The sequence below is a fragment of the Trichomycterus rosablanca genome, chromosome 4 (genome assembly GCF_030014385.1).
Source record: "Trichomycterus rosablanca isolate fTriRos1 chromosome 4, fTriRos1.hap1, whole genome shotgun sequence".
NCBI lineage: Eukaryota > Metazoa > Chordata > Actinopteri > Siluriformes > Trichomycteridae > Trichomycterus > Trichomycterus rosablanca.
The window spans coordinates 47,965,335-47,986,163 of record NC_085991.1 but is presented as its reverse complement, the minus strand read 5'-3'; the positions used below and the strand labels follow the sequence as shown (position 1 = coordinate 47,986,163).

The following is a 20,829-nucleotide window of genomic DNA, read 5'->3' as shown; positions in this document are numbered from 1 at the left end:
AGATAACTCATCAGCATTACACAGATTAGCGAAAAAAAGGAAAAAAGCTGAAACAGACTCAGTCAGGAACACTTCTGTAAGTCAGATGTTAGTAAGCAGATCAGTAAATTAGTCAGTGACTCAGCAACTTAGTAAGAGTCTGTCAGTCATGGCCAGAAATTATTTGGACACCCCATTTAGAAAACAAATGGTATTAAAACAGAGTGGCCTCTATGTGATCTTTTTAGCTATAACAACAGTCACTCTTTTGAGAAGGCTCCTCACAAGATTTTGAAGAATGTCTGTGGGAATTTGTGCCCATTAAGTCAAAAGAAGGCAGCATTTGTATGGCTGGGCACTGATGTTGGTCAAGAAAGCCTCAGTTGATGTTCCAGCTCATTCCAAAGCTGTTGCATGGTGCTGAGGTCAGGACTCTGACTCTGAGTTCCTTTAAACCGAGATTTTCTTCATGTGTTTATAGAACTTGTCTTGTGCACAGGGACAAAGTCATACTGGAAAAGGAAAGGGCCTTCCCTAAACTGTTGCTGCAATGTTGCAAGCATATTATTTCCTTTATAGAATTGATTTATTACACTTGTTAGCAATTGTTGCGGCTGAAACAAGCAAATTAAAAAGTGTCCCAATACTTTTGTCCCTATATTGTATATCCGTACAGCTGTAGGTCAGTTAACACGTCAACCAGTCAGTATTTACTAAGGCAGTTAGCCAGTAAATAAGCACACTGGTTAGTCAAAAAAGGTACTGAGTCGGCCAGTAATTATCAATTCATTTGGTCTGTAAATCAACGGTCAATAAGTTGTAGAGTCAGTCTGTGTCTAAGCAAGTCAGTAAGTTAGTCAGTTATTCAGTAAATAAATCAGAATGTCAGTAAATCTGTCTGTCGAAGTAAATCTACAAGTCAGTCAGTATATTAAATATATCAATCAGTAACATGTAAGCAAGTTAGTTGCTCTGCCAGTTAGTTTCTGTCAGTAATTCATTAAAATCAGCAATAAGTCCGTAAGTCAATCAGTTTGTTTGTTTATTAGGATTTTAACGTCATGTTTTACACTTTGGTTACATTCATGACAGGAACGGTAGTTACTCATTACACAAGATTCATCAGTTCACAAGGTTATATCAAACACAGTCTTGGACAATTTAGTATCTCCAATTCACCTCACTTGCATGATTTTTGACTGTGGGAGGAAACCCACGCAGACACGGGGAGAACATGCAAACTCCACACAAAAAGGACCCGGACCGCCCCACCTGGGGATCGAACCCAGGACCTTCTTGCTGTGAGGTGACAGTGCTACCCACTAAGCCACCGTGCCACCCCTAAGTCAATCAGTACATTAATAAAACTTTTGTTTAATTATTCATTACTAGCTCTGGTATTTATAAGGCTGATCGTGCATTTTTTCTATGATTAGCTTCTAACAAAGTTGACGACCGTTAACAGGCTATATCTAAGCACAGATATCCAGTAAAATCCTACAATAACTCACTTTCCTGATGATTTCTGGCTCGGCACATCTGGAGGACACTTTGAAGTGATGCACGCTGCCATCACAGCATTTCAGTGTGAAGAAGTATTTATCCCAGGCTTTCACCTGTAAAAGAACCCATGCAGACAGTAACAGGGTGGTGTGTGTTTTAATGCTGGACTGTGCAGGGCTCATGGTGTACTCATGTTTAAATGCTTGGTAGTTAAATACTAAAGCAACATTTGAATTGACAGAGGCTAGTGCTAGCTTCTGGGTCTGAATCTATCGATGCTATCGGCCAGCCGGGCGTCTACACAGACATGAGTAGCTATGTCTGGTGATGGGGGGTGGGTGGGTTTGTCTTCTCTTCTTGGATGCACAGTGTTTCTGGGGAAGCTGGACTCAATAAAGAGTAAAAACTAAAGGGGGGGTTGTTACATTTTTCACAAGAATGAAAGGGATGTTGGGTAAATTTGCTCCTTTAATACGTTTTAAATAATGATTAGTGTTTTTACCTTATTTCAATTTTTAAAATTATTCAGTGTGACAAATATACAATAACAAGTCAATCTGAAGGTGGATAGTTGTTTTTTTACAGCACTTTATTACAGCATTACTTCAGGAGGACTCTAACATTAATTATATATTGTCTAATTACAATTTACTTTAGCTCATCATTATTTAAAATGATAAATTTTAGTTCCACAAGCCTTATTCTTGGTCGTCCACAAGTCCTGTCATAACACTGCCTTCAATGTTTCATGTGGACGCCTCATCACACGCTCAAAGTAACAAAACTAAAACTAGAATTAATGTGGTTCAGTAGCTCCTTTTCTGTTCTGGCCATCTCATACACTCGCTCAGTGGTCATGACCTTCCTTTATGAGATTTTCAACAGTTTTCTGATGCACTTCTGATCACTGGATGTGACTTTCTTCCTCTTCCTTCAGTGTCCAGGCTTCACATCAATTTGTGATTACTAGCCAGACCGAGGGTTTCATCAGTCAGAGCTTGGTGATGGTAAAATTGACAAGGATATTAGCTCCATCGACGCCATGCACATTTCCATTCTTGTTTTCACCTCACCAGCACATTCTGCAGTATTTGATATTTTACCACTCAAATATAAGGAGTCAACTTGTTCCAGTCTTCTACCCTCCATCATAAAGTGTTCATCATTACTTTAGTTTTTGCCGCATTTATCAGTATGTGTTATTTCTTTACCGGCTTCTCGATATGACACGACAGTTCCTGTAGTTCTTCTAATGATGTGACCAATAATATAATGTCATCGGCATACCTGAGATTGCTAACGATTTTTCAATCAACCCTGAATTGTGGTCTGCATAAACATGTTCAATCATTGAGAAAGCTCGCTGTAACAGCTAGTTATTGTCTAACAGCTAGTTATTGTCCTTGGTAATAAAAACTAAATTAATAAAGTGAATAAGTTCTATTAGAATTATATATATTAGAATTTAAAAGAATGAGCAAGTACGAAGACAAAGTCAATCACAATTACTTGTTTGACAATTATCAGCTCTAATTTCATAACTTCATCAGTTTTTAATGTGTTCAGTTACTTACCACACACTGAGCCCTCCTAAGAGGCTTACAGCCCTGTCTGTGATCCCCACTTACTGCATTAAACCTGTGTACACAGCCAACACAGCACAACACAACAAATCCAGCACAGCACAACACAACACAAAGCAAAACACAACAACGCGCAACATAAATTTCAGTAATGTACCACTGGAAGATAAATGTTTCTTTATTTTTTTATTTTTTTACACAAACTTGTGAAGTCCAGCCTGCTCAAGTGCACAGTGTTTACATTTACAGCGTTTAGCAGATGCCTTTATCCAAAGTGATCCAACTGTCAGCATATATAATCAAAGTTAATTGAAGGACGTACCCCCACAAAATGTGGTAAATCTTAAGACTTGACAGGTATGATTTAAATTATTTACATTTTCAGAATTTAGCAGATGCTTTTGTCCAAAGCGACTTACAGCACACAGTTTAAGCCATTCGGTGTTAAGGGCCTTGCTCAAGGGCCCAACAGTGGCACCCTGGCAGTAGTGGAGTTTGAACCAGCAACCTTCCGCTTACTAGTCCAGTACCTTAACTGCTAGGCTACAACTGCCACTTAATAAATAAAGTGAAATCACCAATACTTCCTGCTGTACACAACTAACATAAATGAATAAAGACTATCTGCTGTCTACTGTTCTTACAGTAACATTTGTACTTGCATTATCTGGCGACCTCAGCTGGTAAAACTATAGCATTACATGTATTATTAGATTAGATGTCTCTGTACATATGCAAATTCTGCTGAACATGTAAATTTGTACATTGTCCACATGTAGTCTTGTCTGTATATTGTATTGTTTGTAAATTGTAGAGAGCTAACAACAGCCGGAAACAAATTCCTTGTGTGTGTAAACATACTTGGCGAATAAAGCTGATTCTGATTCTGATTAGAAATGGATCACTTTATAAATCCCAGAGGAAAAAAAAATCAAGGTATTACAGTTGAAGCAAAAATACAGAATATACAGTGTATCACAAAAGTGAGTACACCCCTCACATTTCTGCAAATATTTTATTATATCTTTTCATGGGACAACACTATAGACATGAAACTTGGATATAACTTAGAGTAGTCAGTGTACAGCTTGTATAGCAGTGTAGATTTACTGTCTTCTGAAAATAACTCAACACACAGCCATTAATGTCTAAATAGCTGGCAACATAAGTGAGTACACCCCACAGTGAACATGTCCAAATTGTGCCCAAATGTGTCGTTGTCCCTCCCTGGTGTCATGTGTCAAGGTCCCAGGTGTAAATGGGGAGCAGGGCTGTTAAATTTGGTGTTTTGGGTACAATTCTCTCATACTGGCCACTGGATATTCAACATGGCACCTCATGGCAAAGAACTCTCTGAGGATGTGAGAAATAGAATTGTTGCTCTCCACAAAGATGGCCTGGGCTATAAGAAGATTGCTAACACCCTGAAACTGAGCTACAGCATGGTGGCCAAGGTCATACAGCGGTTTTCCAGGACAGGTTCCACTCGGAACAGGCTTCGCCAGGGTCGACCAAAGAAGTTGAGTCCACGTGTTTGGCGTCATATCCAGAGGTTGGCTTTAAAAAATAGACACATGAGTGCTGCCAGCATTGCTGTAGAGGTTGAAGACGTGGGAGGTCAGCCTGTCAGTGCTCAGACCATACGCCGCACACTGCATCAACTCGGTCTGCATGGTCGTCATCCCAGAAGGAAGCTGATGCACAAGAAAGCCCGCAAACAGTTTGCTGAAGACAAGCAGTCCAAGAACATGGATTACGGGAATGCCCTGTGGTCTGACGAGACCAAGATAAACTTGTTTGGCTCAGATGGTGTCCAGCATGTGTGGCGGCGCCCTGGTGAGAAGTACCAAGACAACTGTATCTTGCCTACAGTCAAGCATGGTGGTGGTAGCATCATGGTCTTGGGCTGCATGAGTGTTGCTGGCACTGGGGAGCTGCAGTTCATTGAGGGAAACATGAATTCCAACATGTACTGTGACATTCTGAAACAGAGCATGATCCCCTCCCTTCGAAAACTGGGCCTCATGGCAGTTTTCCAACAGGATAACGACCCCAAACACAACCTCCAAGATGACAACTGCCTTGCTGAGGAAGCTGAAGGTAAAGGTGATGGACTAAACCCAATTGAGCACCTGTGGCGCATCCTCAAGTGGAAGGTGGAGGAATTCAAGGTGTCTAACATCCACCAGCTCCGTGATGTCATCATGGAGGAGTGGAAGAGGATTCCAGTAGCAACCTGTGCAGCTCTGGTGAATTCCGTGCCCAGGAGTGTTAAGGCAGTGCTGGATAATAATGGTGGTCACACAAAATATTGACACTTTGGGCACAATTTGGACATGTTCACTGTGGGGTGTACTCACTTATGTTGCCAGCTATTTAGACATTAATGGCTGTGTGTTGAGTTATTTTCAGAAGACAGTAAATCTACACTGCTATACAAGTTGTACACTGACTACTCTAAGTTATATCCAAGTTTTATTTCTATAGTGTTGTCCCATGAAAAGATATAATAAAATATTTGCAGAAATGTGAGGGGTGTACTCACTTTTGTGATACACTGTATATATAAAAAAACTACCATTATTACCAACATTATTACTAGCAGTAGTAAAAGTAGTAGAAGAATAACAAGAAGAAAACAGAGTTTGCCTTAGTACTAGAAAAAAGCACTGAGAATACATTTACATTCCAATACAAAAGTTTGGACACTGACCAAAGTCCATGTTTTGTTATGTTTTCTGTAAATGATAAGTTACCACATCATTTACAGCAAACAAGCTAAAACATGGCAAATATTAGTGCAAAATAATTTTAACTATTTAATAATTAGGTACAGAATGTCCCCCCTTACTACATTTAGTCAAATGACTAATAAATTGCTTTAGTTCACTAGATACCTGGATATTGTTGTTGGGACCTTTAAGGACCTTTTACATTTCAGATGTGTTTAATGATTTCTACTCTACTATGATGATGTTTGTAAAAACAAAGCCATTACATTGTTCGATACATATTCATAATAATTTTTGTATATCCCTATACAATATGTTTTAATTATAGACCTTTCAGTTGTTATGTGACAAAATTCAAGTTTCCTAAAATCTGCTTCTAAAACTATGCAAAACAATTAATCAAATTTGGGTATATTTATTTTATTTTTTTTATTTCCATTTAAACACGGCACACAAACCCTCTTAATGTGCAATGTTCTGGTACATAAATAAATAAGCAATTTCCTGAAATAAATTGAAATATAATAAAATGACTGGAGGTGAAGGACTTACTGTGTGGAGAACCAGGTTAAAGTGCCGTTCTCCACAACAACCCAGTGAGGGTTCCAGCTCAGAGAACCTGACCTCTGTAAACAACACAGTTACAAACCTGATGAGACTAGAGATACAAACAACAGCTAGAACTGTGTATAAATCATCCAGAATATAACAGGATTCAAATTACTCATTAAAAGGTTTAATAAATGTTCTACTAGACCTCAGATTACCATCCAAACAAAAACACTTTGCCGCCATCTTGTGTTTACGTCAAGCGACACTAAGCTAGTTCACATTGCACACAGTAAATAAAGTCTTTTCTTCATTTACTTATTCCTACAAAAAAAACATCCTGATTAGGGTCACAGTGGGTCCAGAGCACCCACACCCTTGACAACTCTTCATAGAGCATCAGTCACTTATCTATTACAGTGCTTAATGTGTTAAAAACTGCAGAATTAAGTTTGTTTCATATTACACTGATGAATACATCCCAAAATTCACAATGTCAGTCATTTTGCTTGCTTTTAGCCTTTGTGCATAAAATCCAGAAGGGACCCGTCATGGCCCTCTTTACCATCAGAAAAAATGTAAGCTATTCTAAAAATAATATTCTAAAAGAAAAATTTGAAACCAATTTTGAAACCAATTAAGATACAGAAATACAAAAGAAAGACATTAAAATCATAAGCACCCTTTTACATAAAAGAAGTTCCTTTTGTCAGAAAAAAAGTGATTAAAATTAATGCTATGATAAGCATTTGCTTCTAAGTTATATAGATATACACCAATCAGCCATGACATTAAAACCACCTCCTTGTTTCTACACTCACTGTCCATTTTATCAGCTCCACTTACCATATAGAAGCACTTTGTAGTTCTACAATTACTGACTGTAGTCCATCTGTTACTCTGCATGCTTTGTTAGCCCCCTTTCACCCTGTTCTTCAATGGTCAGGACCCCCACAGGACCACCACAGAGCAGGTATTATTTAGGTGGTGGATCATTCTCAGCACTGCAGTGACACTGACATGGTGGTGGTGTGTTAGTGCTGGACTGAGAAAAGTCCACCAAGCAAAAATATCCAGCCAACAGCGCCCCATGGGCAGCATCCTGTGATCATTGATGAAGGTCTAGAAGATGACCAACTCAAACAGCAGCAATAGATGAGCGATCGTCTCTGACTTCTACAAGGTGAAGCAACTAGGTAGGAGTGTCTAACAGTGAGTGGACACGGTATTTAAAAACTCCAGCAGTGCTGCTGTGTCTGATCCACTCGTACCAGCACAACACACACTAACACACCACCACCATGTCAATGTCACTGCAGTGCTGAAAATGATCCACCACCTAAATAATACCTGCTCTGTAGTGGTGCTGTGGGGGTCCTGACCATTGAAGAACAGGGTAAATGGAGGTTAAAAATGTATGCAGAGAAACAGATGGACTACAGTCAGTAATTGTAGAACTACAAAGTGCTTCTATATGGTAAGTGGAGCTGATAAAATGGACAGTGAGTGCAGAAACAGGGAGGTGGTTTTAATGTTATGGCTGATCAATTATTAAAAATAATTTTTCTATTCTTCTAAAAAAGACTTCTATTTTTACCTTCCACAGCTGTCCTTCAAACCTCTTGGCAGTGCAGGATATCATCTTTAAAAAAGGAAACGAGAACATATTTTCAAATGTGTGCTGCACCAGTACGAGTATACAGTGTATCACAAAAGTGAGTACACCCCTCACATTTCTGCAGATATTTAAGTATATCTTTTCATGGGACAACACTGACAAAATGACACTTTGACACAATGAAAAGTAGTCTGTGTGCAGCTTATATAACAGTGTAAATTTATTCTTCCCTCAAAATAACTCAATATACAGCCATTAATGTCTAAACCACCGGCAACAAAAGTGAGTACACCCCTAAGAGATTACACCCCTAAATGTCCAAATTGAGCACTGCTTGTCATTTTCCCTCCAAAATGTCATGTGATTTGTTAGTGTTACTAGGTCTCAGGTGTGCATAGGGAGCAGGTGTGTTCAATTTAGTAGTACAGCTCTCACACTCTCTCATACTGGTCACTGAAAGTTCCAACATGGCACCTCATTGCAAATAACTCTCTGAGGATCTTAAAAGACGAATTGTTGCGCTACATGAAGATGGCCAAGACTACAAGAAGATTGCCAACACCCTGAAACTGAGCTGCAGCACAGTGGCCAAGATCATCCAGCGTTTTAAAAGAGCAGGATCCACTCAGAACAGACCTCGCGTTGGTTGTCCAAAGAAGCTGAGTGCACATGCTCAGCGTCACATCCAACTGCTGTCTTTGAAAGATAGGCGCAGGAGTGCTGTCAGCATTGCTGCAGAGATTGAAAAGGTGGGGGGTCAGCCTGTCAGTGCTCAGACCATACGCCGCACACTACATCAAATTGGTCTGCATGGCTGTCACCCCAGAAGGAAGCCTTTTCTGAAGTCTCTACACAAGAAAGCCCGCAAACAGTTTGCTGAAGACATGTCAACAAAGGACATGGATTACTGGAACCATGTCCTATGGTCTGATGAGACCAAGATTAATTTGTTTGGTTCAGATGGTCTCAAGCATGTGTGGCGGCAATCAGGTGAGGAGTACAAAGATAAGTGTGTCATGCCTACAGTCAAGCATGGTGGTGGGAATGCCATGGTCTGGGGCTGCATGAGTGCAGCAGGTGTTGGGGAGTTACATTTCATTGAGGGACACATGAACTCCAATATGTACTGTGAAATACTGAAGCAGAGCATGATCCCCTCCCTCCGGAAACTGGGTCGCAGGGCAGTGTTCCAGCATGATAATGACCCCAAACACACCTCTAAGACGACCACTGCTTTATTGAAGAGGCTGAGGGTAAAGGTGATGGACTGGCCAAGCATGTCTCCAGACCTAAACCCAATAGAACATCTTTGGGGCATCCTCAAGCGGAAGGTGGAGGAGCGCAAAGTCTCGAATATCCGCCAGCTCCGTGATGTCGTCATGGAGGAGTGGAAAAGCATTCCAGTGGCAACCTGTGAAGCTCTGGTAAACTCCATGCCCAGGAGAGTTAAGGCAGTTCTGGGAAATAATGGTGGCCACACAAAATATTGACACTTCAGGAACTTTCAATAAGGGGTGTACTCACTTTTGTTACCAGTGGTTTAGACATTAATGGCTGTATATTGAGTTATTTTGAGGGAAGAATAAATTTACACTGTTATATAAGCTGCACACAGACTACTTTTCATTGTGTCAAAGTGTCATTTTGTCAGTGTTGTCCCATGAAAAGATATACTTAAATATCTGCAGAAATGTGAGGGGTGTACTCACTTCTGTGATACACTGTAATTATACTACAAATCCACAAAACCAACCAGGATACACAGATCTACCTTTTCTTGACTTCTTTCAAGAAATGATCTCATCTGATCGTCTTTAGCAAGGTCCAACACTGACTGACCTGCAATCAGAGGTGACATGTAACACAACAACATTTGTACATGTGAGGTGTTTGATCTGCAAGTCTTTAAATACAAAAATGTACTTTTACTTTGTTACATTTGGTTTGGTCCCCCTGACTACGTGGTGCCCTATAGTCTAAACAGAGAAAGTATTGTACAAAAGCTTTTTTAATTGAATGGGCACAAATTCTCACAGACACTCTATTTTAATAGCATTTGATGGGATGTAAACTGCCATCTTCAGGTCTCTCCACAGATGTCTGGTCATAATCTGAGCCATTCCAGGGTTCTTTTTGCTATTAAAAACTGGACTGTTGCCCAAGTCTTAGTCTGTGTGCACTCTGGAGAAGGTTTCCTTTGAGAATGTTCCTGTATTTGACTGTTTTTTTAGTTTCTCAATTCTTACCAGTCTCCCTGTCCATGTCACTGAGAAGCACCCCTACAGTATGATACTCCCACCACCGTGTTTCGCTCTAGAGATGATATTAGCCGAGTGGCTCAATGGGTAGCACTGTGGACTTACAGCTAGAAGGTCCTGGGTTTGATTCTCAGGTGGAGTGGTCCGAGTCCTTTCTGTGTGGAGTTTGCATGTTCTCCCCGTGTCTGCGTGGGTTTCTTTCCACAGTACAAAAACGTGCAAGTGAGGTGAATTGGAGATACAAAATTGTCCAAGACTGTGTTTGACATTAAACTTGAACTGATGAATCTTGTGTAACCAATATGAATGTAACCAAAGTGTAAAACATGACGTTAACATCCTAATAAAATAAATAAATATTAGCCAGATGATTAGCGTAATCTGTTTTTCACCAGACATAGTGCTTTCCATTAAGTTCCATTGTCGAATCATCAGATCTGAGAATCTTATTCCTCATGTCAGGAGAGACTCTGAGTTTTTTATATATCATTAATCAACTCTAAGTGGGCTGTCATAAGTCTTTTACTCAAAGATACTGCAGCTATTGCTACTTTGTCATAAAGGTGTGATTTATGGAGTGCTGCAGAGATCCTTGTCCTTCCAACAGGTGTAGTTTAGTCTCTTTCTGCCAGATGACCAAGGTTGTGTCAAACTTCTTCTTCCATTTCAAAATTATTGAGACTGCTGTGGTCGCTGAAAAGACTCATATGCTCAGATATTGTTTGATATCTCTGCCCTGAGTTGAACGTATTCCTGAGAATGCACTGTAAATCGTGAGCCTTTCCAAACCATGTCCAATCAATCCAGATTGTAACAGGTGAACTGTAATTGAGTCCTAGACACAGCTCAAGGGTAATTTAAGCAAACAGGATGCACCTGTCTATAACTGGAAGTGTCAGAGAAGACAGCCTGATGAAAAATAGATTTCAGTTTTTGATATTTTAATTACGTTTCGAAAAAAATCGTCATTATGGGTGATCAGGTGAAGATTGATGAGTAAAAGTAGTAATTATATCAATTCAAAATAAAATCCACAACACTTTGAATTCAATGTATCTCATCAGCCATGAAACTTCATTTCAAAAGAAGATGGATGTATCCAAAAATAATTCAACTGCTTCTAAAAAGAAAAAAAGAACGTGCAGATATTGCAGAGCCCAGCCAATCTCTCGACTCAAATCCCTATTCAAATTTATAGAGGATTTTGAAACTGTGTGCACTCAAAAGGGACCATCATAACCTTGAGGATTTAAAGACAATTTGCCAGAAGGAATGATTTAAAATTAAACCACAATGCAGCACAAAAAAGATTATTTCTTACCTGGTCTCAAAGCAGTAATTCTTAGTGTAATGCCTGCCTAGGTGAGGCTAGGTGAGTGCACAATAGACGGGGGTAAACAATGAACAGGGACTCTCTAGACTGAAGGCTAATGCTGCACTAAAGCTACACTAATGTTAAAAGTTAAGGCTAACTTTAAAACAATCCAAACAGATCACTGAACTATTCTAAACATTAAACTGGACCAAATCAAGAATGCAAATTTTAATTCTTACGCTAAGCATGACAGGTTAAATAGGTGCAATTGCAGCCTTGGTTAATTCGTGAATAGCAATGCATGACTCTGTATGCAGTTCTGCTCTCTGTAAGACCCCGTCTCTGACAAGGGAAAACAAGCAGCCGAAAATTGTCTAATTTACAAAGCAAACCATTTCTGTTCCAGGCTGTTCTGCTCTACCTTTCTTGTTGATTGCATTGATGTTGGCTCCACTGTTCAGCAGAATATCCACACATTCTTTATGTCCCCTGCTGGCTGCTATGAGTAATGCAGTGTTTCCCTCTGAGTCCTTGCAGTTAACATCTGGAGGTCTGTTACTGCTGAGCTGTTTAAAAAAAGGAGACACAGGAGTTAAAATTGACTATCCTTTCATCCATCCATCAAACCTTAACAAGCTATCAATTTATCCATCTATCCATCCATCAAATCTCAACAAGCTATCTATCTATCTATCTATCTATCTATCTATCTATCTATCTATCTATCTATCTATCTATCTATCTATCTATCTATCTATCCATCCATCCATCCATCCATCCATCCATCCATCCATCCATCCATCCATCCATCCATCCATAAATCCATCCATCCATCCATCCATCCATCCATCCATCCATCCATCCATCCATCCATCCATCCAGCAAGCCACAATTAGCTATCTATTCATCCTCTATCAAACTTCTATTCATCTATTAAACCTCAACAAGCTACTCATCCATTTATCCATCCATCAAACCGCAATGATCTATCTATATATTTATCCATTCATCCATCTGTTAAACCTCAATAAGCTATCCATCCATCTATCCATCCATCCAGCAAGCCACAATTAGCTATCAAATTCATCCATCCATCAAACCTCAACAAGCTACTCATCCTTCTATCCATTCATCAAACCTCAACAAGCTATTCATTCATCCATCCATCAAACCGCAATGATCTATCTATATATTTATCCATCCATCCATCTATTAAACCTCAATAAGCTATTCATCCATCCATCCATCAAAACTCAAAGCGCTATCTATCCATTAATCCATCCATCCGTGCATCCATCCAACAAACCTCAGCAAGCTATCTATCTATCCATCCATCTTCCACCCATCAACCCATCCACCCATCCACAATCTTCCATCCATCCATCCATCAAAACCCAATGAGCTATCTATCCATGCATCCATCCATTGGTCAGTCCGTCCATCCACCCATCCATCCATCAAACCTCAACAAGCTATCTATCTATTCATACACATCCACCCATCCATCCACCATCTTCCATCCATCAATCCATCCATCCAAACTAAACGAGCTATCTATCCATTAATCCATCAGTCAGTCCGTCCGTCCATCCATCCATCCATCTGTAAAACTCAACAAGCTATTTATCTATCTATCCATTCATCTTCCATCCATCCACCCATCCATCAATCACACCTCAATGAGCCATTCGTCCATCCATTTTCACCAATCTATTAATTTATCCATCATTAATCGCTATCTGTCTGTCTGTCTGTCTGTCTGTCTGTCTGTCTGTCTGTCTGTCTGTCTGTCTGTCTGTCTGTCTGTCCGACTGTCCGTCCGTCCGTCCATTCATCTGTTTATACAAGTTATTAATAAATACTCTTTCTCTGTTTACTGTGACATCATGTTATATATTCTGTACACATCACTAGAATACCTTTTAGGGTAATTTTCTGACTTACCAACTGAGCCAAATCAGTCATATTTCCCTCTCTTGTTGCACCCAGAAGTCTTTCCTCCATCTTTCTGTCCTCTCTTCTCTCAGCAGCTGAAGCCAACAAATGCAGTGAAGCAGGATAAAGTAAAACTACCTGTCAAATGAAATCTAGGCCATTAGAGTGAGGTCCTTACCTTCCAGCATAGTAATGACTTCATCATCCTCGGTGATATCTCGGGGGCTTTGAGCAGATCCGTTGAGCAGAGTAGCAGACGCATCGTATCTCAACAGCAGCAGAACAACCTCCTGAGAAAGAGAACACAACACAGAGAGATAAAGATTTAATAAGAGACAACGTGAGAGCGAAATGTGAGAAGGGAAAGTGGTTGAGGTCTACCTTTCTCCCGGAGAGGGCGGCCAAATGGAGAGCTGTGTCCCCTTCATCATTCTGACCATTCAGGTCCACCTCAGTCTGAACAGATTTACATCACATCAAGTTACCACAATCTGCACTGCACTTCCTGTTAATCTATAGAGGTTTATTATAATTTTACATGTAGATAATCACCAATCCATATATTATTATGTATCTATTTATGGCTAGTCTGGTTTAACATCTACCATGTACCAGTCATGCCTGCTGGTTTGAGACTGGGATTCTGAAATGACTTAAAGCTTGACCATACGTTTACAATATTATACAACCCCAAATCAGAAAAAGTTGAGACAGTATGGAAAATGCAAATAAAAAAAACACAGAGTTTCTTACATTTACTTTGACTTTTATTTGATGTCAGACAGGATGAACCTGAGATATTTCATGTTTTATCTGCTCAACTTCATTTCATTTGTTAATAAACCTCCATTCCTGAATTTCAGGCCTGCAACACATTCCAAAAAAAGTTGGGACGGTAAAACATTTACCACTTTGTAATGTTGCCGTTCCTTTTCACCACTTAAAAGACGTTTTGGCACCGAGGAGACCAAGTGATTTAATGTTTCAGCTTTTATTTTTGTTCTTCCTGCAAACACGTCTTAAGATGTGTAACAGTACGGGGTCGCCGTTTCAAAATTCTCCACACATTCTCTATTGGGGACAGGTCAGGACTGCAGGCAGGCCAGTCCAGTACCCGTACCCTCTTCTTCTGCAGCCATGCCTTTGTGATGTGTGCGGCAGGTGGTTTTGCATCGAATTGTTGAAAAATGCTGGACGTCCCTGGAAAAGACGACGTCTTGAAGGCAGCACATGTTGCTCTAAGATCACAATGTACTTTTCTGCATTAATGCTGCATCACAGAAGTGTTAATGACCTTTACCAAGGGCACTGACACACCCCCATACAATGACAGACCCTGGTACTGACACACCCCCATACCATGACAGACCCTGGTACTGACACACCCACATACCATGACAGACCCTGGTACTGACACACCACCATACCATGACAGACCCTGGTTTTGGACTTGTTGCTGATAACAGTCTGGATCCTTTTCGTCTTTGGTCCGAAGCACACGGCGTCCATTTTTTCCAAAAAAAAAAAGAGAAGTTGATGCCGCTTCTGGACATGGTTAACATAAGGCTTCTTTTTCGCACAGTAAAGTTTTAAGTGGCATTTGTGCCGTAACTCTGTATTGTAGTGCTTGACAAAGGTTTGCCAAAGTAATCAATTTCTCATCCATTTGTGGACAAACTGGATCCTCTGATCATCTTTATTCATTAGAGACTTATCTCTGGTTCATCCTGTCTGACATCAAATAAAAGTCAAAGTAAATGTAAGAAACTCTGTGTTTTTATTTTATTTCCATACTGTCCCAACTTTTTCTGATTTAGGGTTGTAGAAAAGGTTGAAAATGTGTGGATAGGATAATATACTTTATAAACCGTATAATAAAAAAATAAATAAGCCATCATTTATTGCACAGTGTAGAAACAAAAAAAATTGGCTTTTTTTTTTTTTTTTTTTTTTAAAAGAGCATTAATTTCAAATCCTATAAAACAATTATAAATGTATAGAATAGATAAAGCAGATTTTTTCCCATCATCTTCCAAACTATTGTAAAAAGGAAAGTTAAAGCATGATAAAAGCTTGTTGCTGAGCACATAAAAAGCCTGCTGGAGGAGAGGATGTGGTCAGATAAAATAAAAAATTGAATCAAAAATTGAATTATTTGCTAGTTAATGGCTTTTAAAATCGACTGGCAAAGCTAAACAAACTAAGTGATATAAACAGACCACCACCGCAGAGATCTACTGGCCAGCCAGGCAACTACACAGACATGACCGACTTCATATCTTCATCACATCACCTGTTAGTGGGGGGGGGGGGGGTATATTAGGCAGCAAGTGAAAATGTTATCCTCAAAGTTGATGTTAGAAGCAGGAAAAATGGGCGAGCGTGAGGATTTGAGTGAGTTTGACGAGGGCCAAATTGTGATGGCTAGACGACTGGGTCAGAGCATCTCCAAAACTGCAGCTCTTGTGGGGTGTTCCCGGTCTGCAGTGGTCAGTATCTATCAAAAGTGGTCCAAGGAAGGAACAGTGGTAAACCGATGACAGGGTCATGGGCTGCCAAAGCTCACTGATGCACGTGGGGAGAGAAGGCTGGTCCGTGTGGTCCGATACAACAGACTGGTTAATGCTGGTTCTGATAGAAAGGTGTCAGAATACACAGTGCACCACAGTTTGTTCCATATGGGGCAGCAAAAGGGGAACCAAAAAATATTAGGTATATACACCGATCAGCCATAACATTAAAACCACCTCCTTGTTTCTACACTCACTGTCCATTTTATCAGCTCCACCTACCATATAGAAGCACTTTGTAGTTCTACAATTACTGACTGTAGCAGCACTGCTGTGTCTGATCCACTCATACCAGCACAACACACACTAACACACCACCATGTCAGTGTCACTGCAGTGCTGAGAATGATCCACCACCTTAATAATACCTGCTCTGTGGGGGTTCTGACCATTGAAGAACAGGGTGAAAGGAGACTAAAAAAGTACGTGGAGAAATAGATGGACTACAGTCAGTAATTGTAGAACTACAAAGTGCTTCTATATGGTAAGTGGAGCTGATAAAATGGACAGTGAGTGTAGAAACAAGGAGGTGGTTTTAATAGCTGATCGGTGTATATATCAGCAATAGTCAGATCAGTGCTACTCCTCCTTACCTTTAGGAGTTCTTCAACAATATCCTTCTGCCCAAAGTAACTGGCCAGATGAAGTGTCGTCCACCCACTGTTGGACTTGCTTTTACCTAATGGAAACATACATACACTATATGACCTTTGATTAGTCCTCACAAACCAGTGGAGCAAGGCTCTGGTCCTGTGGGTCTGGTGTCTAAAGCAGCGCTCTGATGGTCTGACCACCTGCTGGCCTGGCGTTAATGCTGTGTTTTAAGTTTCAGCTCTCTGAACCCAAGGACTGTCCACCCTTGCTTTAGACCAAGGTGCAATGATCAGTGTTGGGTTGATTTCATTCTGTCCCTTACATGCGATTACTCAGGTTTGATGGCTGTGTATGAGGTGGATACTGAGGACCCAAGAGCACCTCATGGCTGTGGTAGCTCCTGGCTCTTCATGTTTGTTATGCTGTAATAATTATGAGTGCTGCCCATGCTACACTCTGCAAAACTGATTTTTGGCTATTATTGCTTTACCCCCAAATAATTCTGACATGAACCTTTCACCCACCTGAAGCTGACCCTGTGGGTTTGAGATTGCCTGGACTTCTGGATGCCTTGTAAATCAGCAGCGACTGCACTCACAATGTCCAGAAACTCACCATCAGACATGATTCCAGCACAGACTGGATGATTACAGGATGATGAAGACTAATTACATTTATTATGCTTCTTATTAATAATTATCCAATTATCCACTAGGGTACCCAAGCAGGATGGAGGTGCCTGCTGAGTCTGGTTCCTCTCAATGTTTCTTTCTTGGGATATTTAGGGAGTTTTTTTCTTGTCACTGTTGCTCTTGGAGGTTTTTGGACCTGAAACCTGTTGCTTTAATGAAATGTCAACTGTAAAAATTGAATTGTATGTGAATGTGTATGAGATGTATGTATTAAGATTCAATTACTTTTTTATAAACAACAGACTCTCTTTACTTTAGTCACATTTCCATACCCTGAGACTCTGTCTGACATATTTGCTTAGTTTAAGTATCATGGTAGTAATATTTTACCTAAATTGCTGCCTTTTACCCCCCTGGGGTGTTTAGTCTTCATTTATAATAAAATAATAACAATAATAATAATTTCAATGTATTTACATTACATCAAAGCAAAGTGACAGTATACACCGATCAACCATAACATTAAAACCACCTCCTTGTTTCTACACTCACTGTCCATTTTATCAGCTCCACTTACCATATAGAAGCACTTTGTAGTTCTACAATTACTGACTGTAGTCCATCTGTTTCTCTGCATGCTTTGTTAGCCCTCTTTCATGCTGTTCTTCAATGGTCAGGACCCCCACAGGACCATCACAGAGCAGGTATTATTTAGGTGGTCGATCATTCTCAGCACTGCAGTGACACTGACATGGTGGTGGTGTGTTAGTGTGTGTTGTGCTGGTATGAGTGGATCAGACACAGCGATGCTGCTGGAGTTTTTAAACACCTCACTGTCACTGCTGGACTAAGAATAGTCCACCAACCAAAAATATCCAGCCAACAGCGCCACGTGGGCAGCGTCCTGTGACCACTGATGAAGGTCTAGAAGATGACAGACTCAAACAGCAGCAATAGATGAGCGATCTTCTCTGACTTTACATCTACAAGGTGGACCAACTAGGTAGGAGTGTCTAATAGAGTGGACAGTGAGTGGACACGATATTTAAAAACTCCAGCAGCACTGCTGTGTCTGATCCACTCATACCAGCACAACACACACTAACACACAACCATGTCAGTGTCACTGCAGTGCTGAGAATGATCCACCACCTAAATAATACCTGCTCTGTGGTGGTCCTGTGGGGGTCCTGACCATTGAAGAACAAAGTGAAAGGGGGCTAACAAAGCATGTAGAGTAACAGATGGACTACAGTCAGTAATTGTAGAACTACAAAGTGCTTCTATATGGTAAGTGGAGCTGATAAAATGGACAGTGAGTGTAGAAACAAGGAGGTGGTTTTAATGTTATGGCTGATTGGTGTACGTGTAGCAAGTAAGTAAACAAGTTTGTGCAGTATAATAAACATTATTAATCATAGCAGAGCCACATTTGTGTAAATAAACATGTAGCTGAGCTACCTCACACACACTGCACACACATATTGATGAGCCATCGCTTACCAGGCCTGACTGCTTGTTCCATGTAGGCTGGTTCTACTAGTGTTAGATGATCTGTATCACATGTAAACTACCAAAACAAACTGTAGTCAATACAATTTGTGTCCAATCGAATCATAACTTTGTAACCAGTCTGATCTGACTCGTATTCGGAGGAACTGGATGAACCACGTGATGATTTCTAAATAAAGACGTGTTACCCGACACCCTGACCAGCTGCCCACAGTAGTGCCCTAAACACCACCAGTCTGTTAAAAACATTTAACATAAATAAATGTTCTTATTTACTAATTCATTTATTCACTGTCTGTTATACAACCACTTTATCCTGGTCAGGGTCGTGGTGGGTTTGATTCATTGGTTGAAAGGCAGAAAACACACCAAACAGGTTGCCAGTTCATCACAGAGCACACACACATTTACCATATAGAAGCACTTTGTAGTTCTACAATTACTGACTGTAGTCCATCTGTTTCTCTGCATACTTTGTTAGCCCCCTTTCACCCTGTTCTTCAATGGTCAGGACCCCCACAGAGCAGGTATTAATTATTTAGGTGGTGGATCATTCTCAGCACTGCAGTGACACTGACTGTGCTGCTGGAGTTTTTAAACACCTCACTGTCCCTGCTGGACTGAGAATAGTCCATCAACCAAAAACATCCAGCCAACAGCGCCACGTGGGCAGCGTCCTGTGACCGCTGATGAAGGTCTAGAAGATGACCGACTCAAACAGCAGCAATAGATGAGCGATCATCTCTGACTTTACATCTACAAGGTGAACCAACTAGGTAGGAGTGTCTAATAGAGTGGACAGTGAGTGGACAAGGTATTTAAAAACTCCAGCAGCACTGCTGTGTCTGATCCACTAACACACCACCACCATGTCAGTGTGACTGCAGTGCTGAGAATGATCCACCACCTAAATAATACCTGCTCTGTGGTGGTCCTGTGGGGGTCCTGACCATTGAAGAACAGGGTGATAGCAGGTTAAAAAGGTATGTAGAGAAACTGATGGACTACAGTCTGTAATTGTAGAATTATTTGGTAAGTGGAGCTGATGAAATGGACAGTGAGTTTAGAAACAAGGAGGCGGTTTTAATGTTATGGCTGATCGGTGTATCGCTGGTACATTCAAAAACCCTTATTTCCCCCCAATTTCCTCTTCTAATTTAGTCGTATCCAATTACCCTAATTGCGGTACGCTTCACCTCTACCGAAACATCCTCCACTGCTGACTGAGGAGCTTCGCAACTGACACACGCCCCCTCCGACACGTGCGCAGTACCAACTGCCTCTTTTTACCTGCATGAGGCGAGTTCATATGCGGATCAGCTTTGTGCATGGAGAGCCACACCCTGATCAGCATTATTCCTCAACGCAGTCAGCCAGCAGAGGTCATAATTGCACCAGTTATGAGGAACCCTGGTCCGGCTCATCCCACCCTGAACAACAGCCAATCGTTGTTCATGTGGTCGCCCAGCCCAGCTGGATACACACGGATGGCAGAGCTGAGATTCGTTACGATGTATTCGAAATCCCATCCTTGGTGTGCTAGCGTATTTTACCGCTGCGCCACCTGAGTGGCCTGTTTACATTTTTTTAAGTAATCTTGTTAGCACAATCTAGTTTTGCAGGTTGAGTTTAGAAAATACAATGACGCATTATAATCTTCTACAAAGACGCCAAGTCTGTGAGACCCAAGGCCTCAATACTTTCCCATCCTAGGTTTAACAGTATCATAGAAAAGCTTTTAGACATTTAGACTCATCTCTCCCGTTATTTATTTTTATTAAAACTAATTTTTCAATGGATTTCATCACTATGCTGGATCAGGCCCCTTGATAACGCATTCGTTCACTGTAGACCTTTTTTTTTACCTCCTGGCAGAATTACACTCAACTCCTCACAGACTGCAGTTACAAGTGGGGATTAAACCTAGATAATGGAACCTGTCCCAAATAATAATGAACAAAAGGAAAGAACAGAAATCCCTCACATGGCCCTCCCTCACCCATTCTCACCTTTTTAGAGTAGTCAATCCACCTACTGGCATATTTTTGA

General features: G+C 40.6%; 1 protein-coding gene across 1 annotated transcript in view; it reads right to left on the bottom strand.

The window, feature by feature from the left end:
• The window catches only part of LOC134311968 (oxysterol-binding protein-related protein 2), a 73,029-nt gene extending 54,171 nt beyond the window's left edge, over positions 1-18,858 (bottom strand). Inside the window, exons 1-11 of the mRNA XM_062993620.1 lie at positions 18,772-18,858; positions 16,636-16,721; positions 13,854-13,928; positions 13,651-13,762; positions 13,482-13,567; positions 11,959-12,103; positions 9,736-9,803; positions 7,944-7,988; positions 6,350-6,423; positions 3,057-3,120; positions 1,491-1,595 (exon numbers count right to left, since the gene is read on the bottom strand). Coding sequence (XP_062849690.1) covers positions 1,491-1,595; positions 3,057-3,120; positions 6,350-6,423; positions 7,944-7,988; positions 9,736-9,803; positions 11,959-12,103; positions 13,482-13,567; positions 13,651-13,762; positions 13,854-13,928; positions 16,636-16,721; positions 18,772-18,793 — 882 coding nt within the window. The 5' untranslated portion in view covers positions 18,794-18,858. The remainder of the gene's footprint in view (positions 1-1,490; positions 1,596-3,056; positions 3,121-6,349; positions 6,424-7,943; positions 7,989-9,735; positions 9,804-11,958; positions 12,104-13,481; positions 13,568-13,650; positions 13,763-13,853; positions 13,929-16,635; positions 16,722-18,771) is intronic.
• Positions 18,859-20,829: the final 1,971 nt, after the last annotated feature.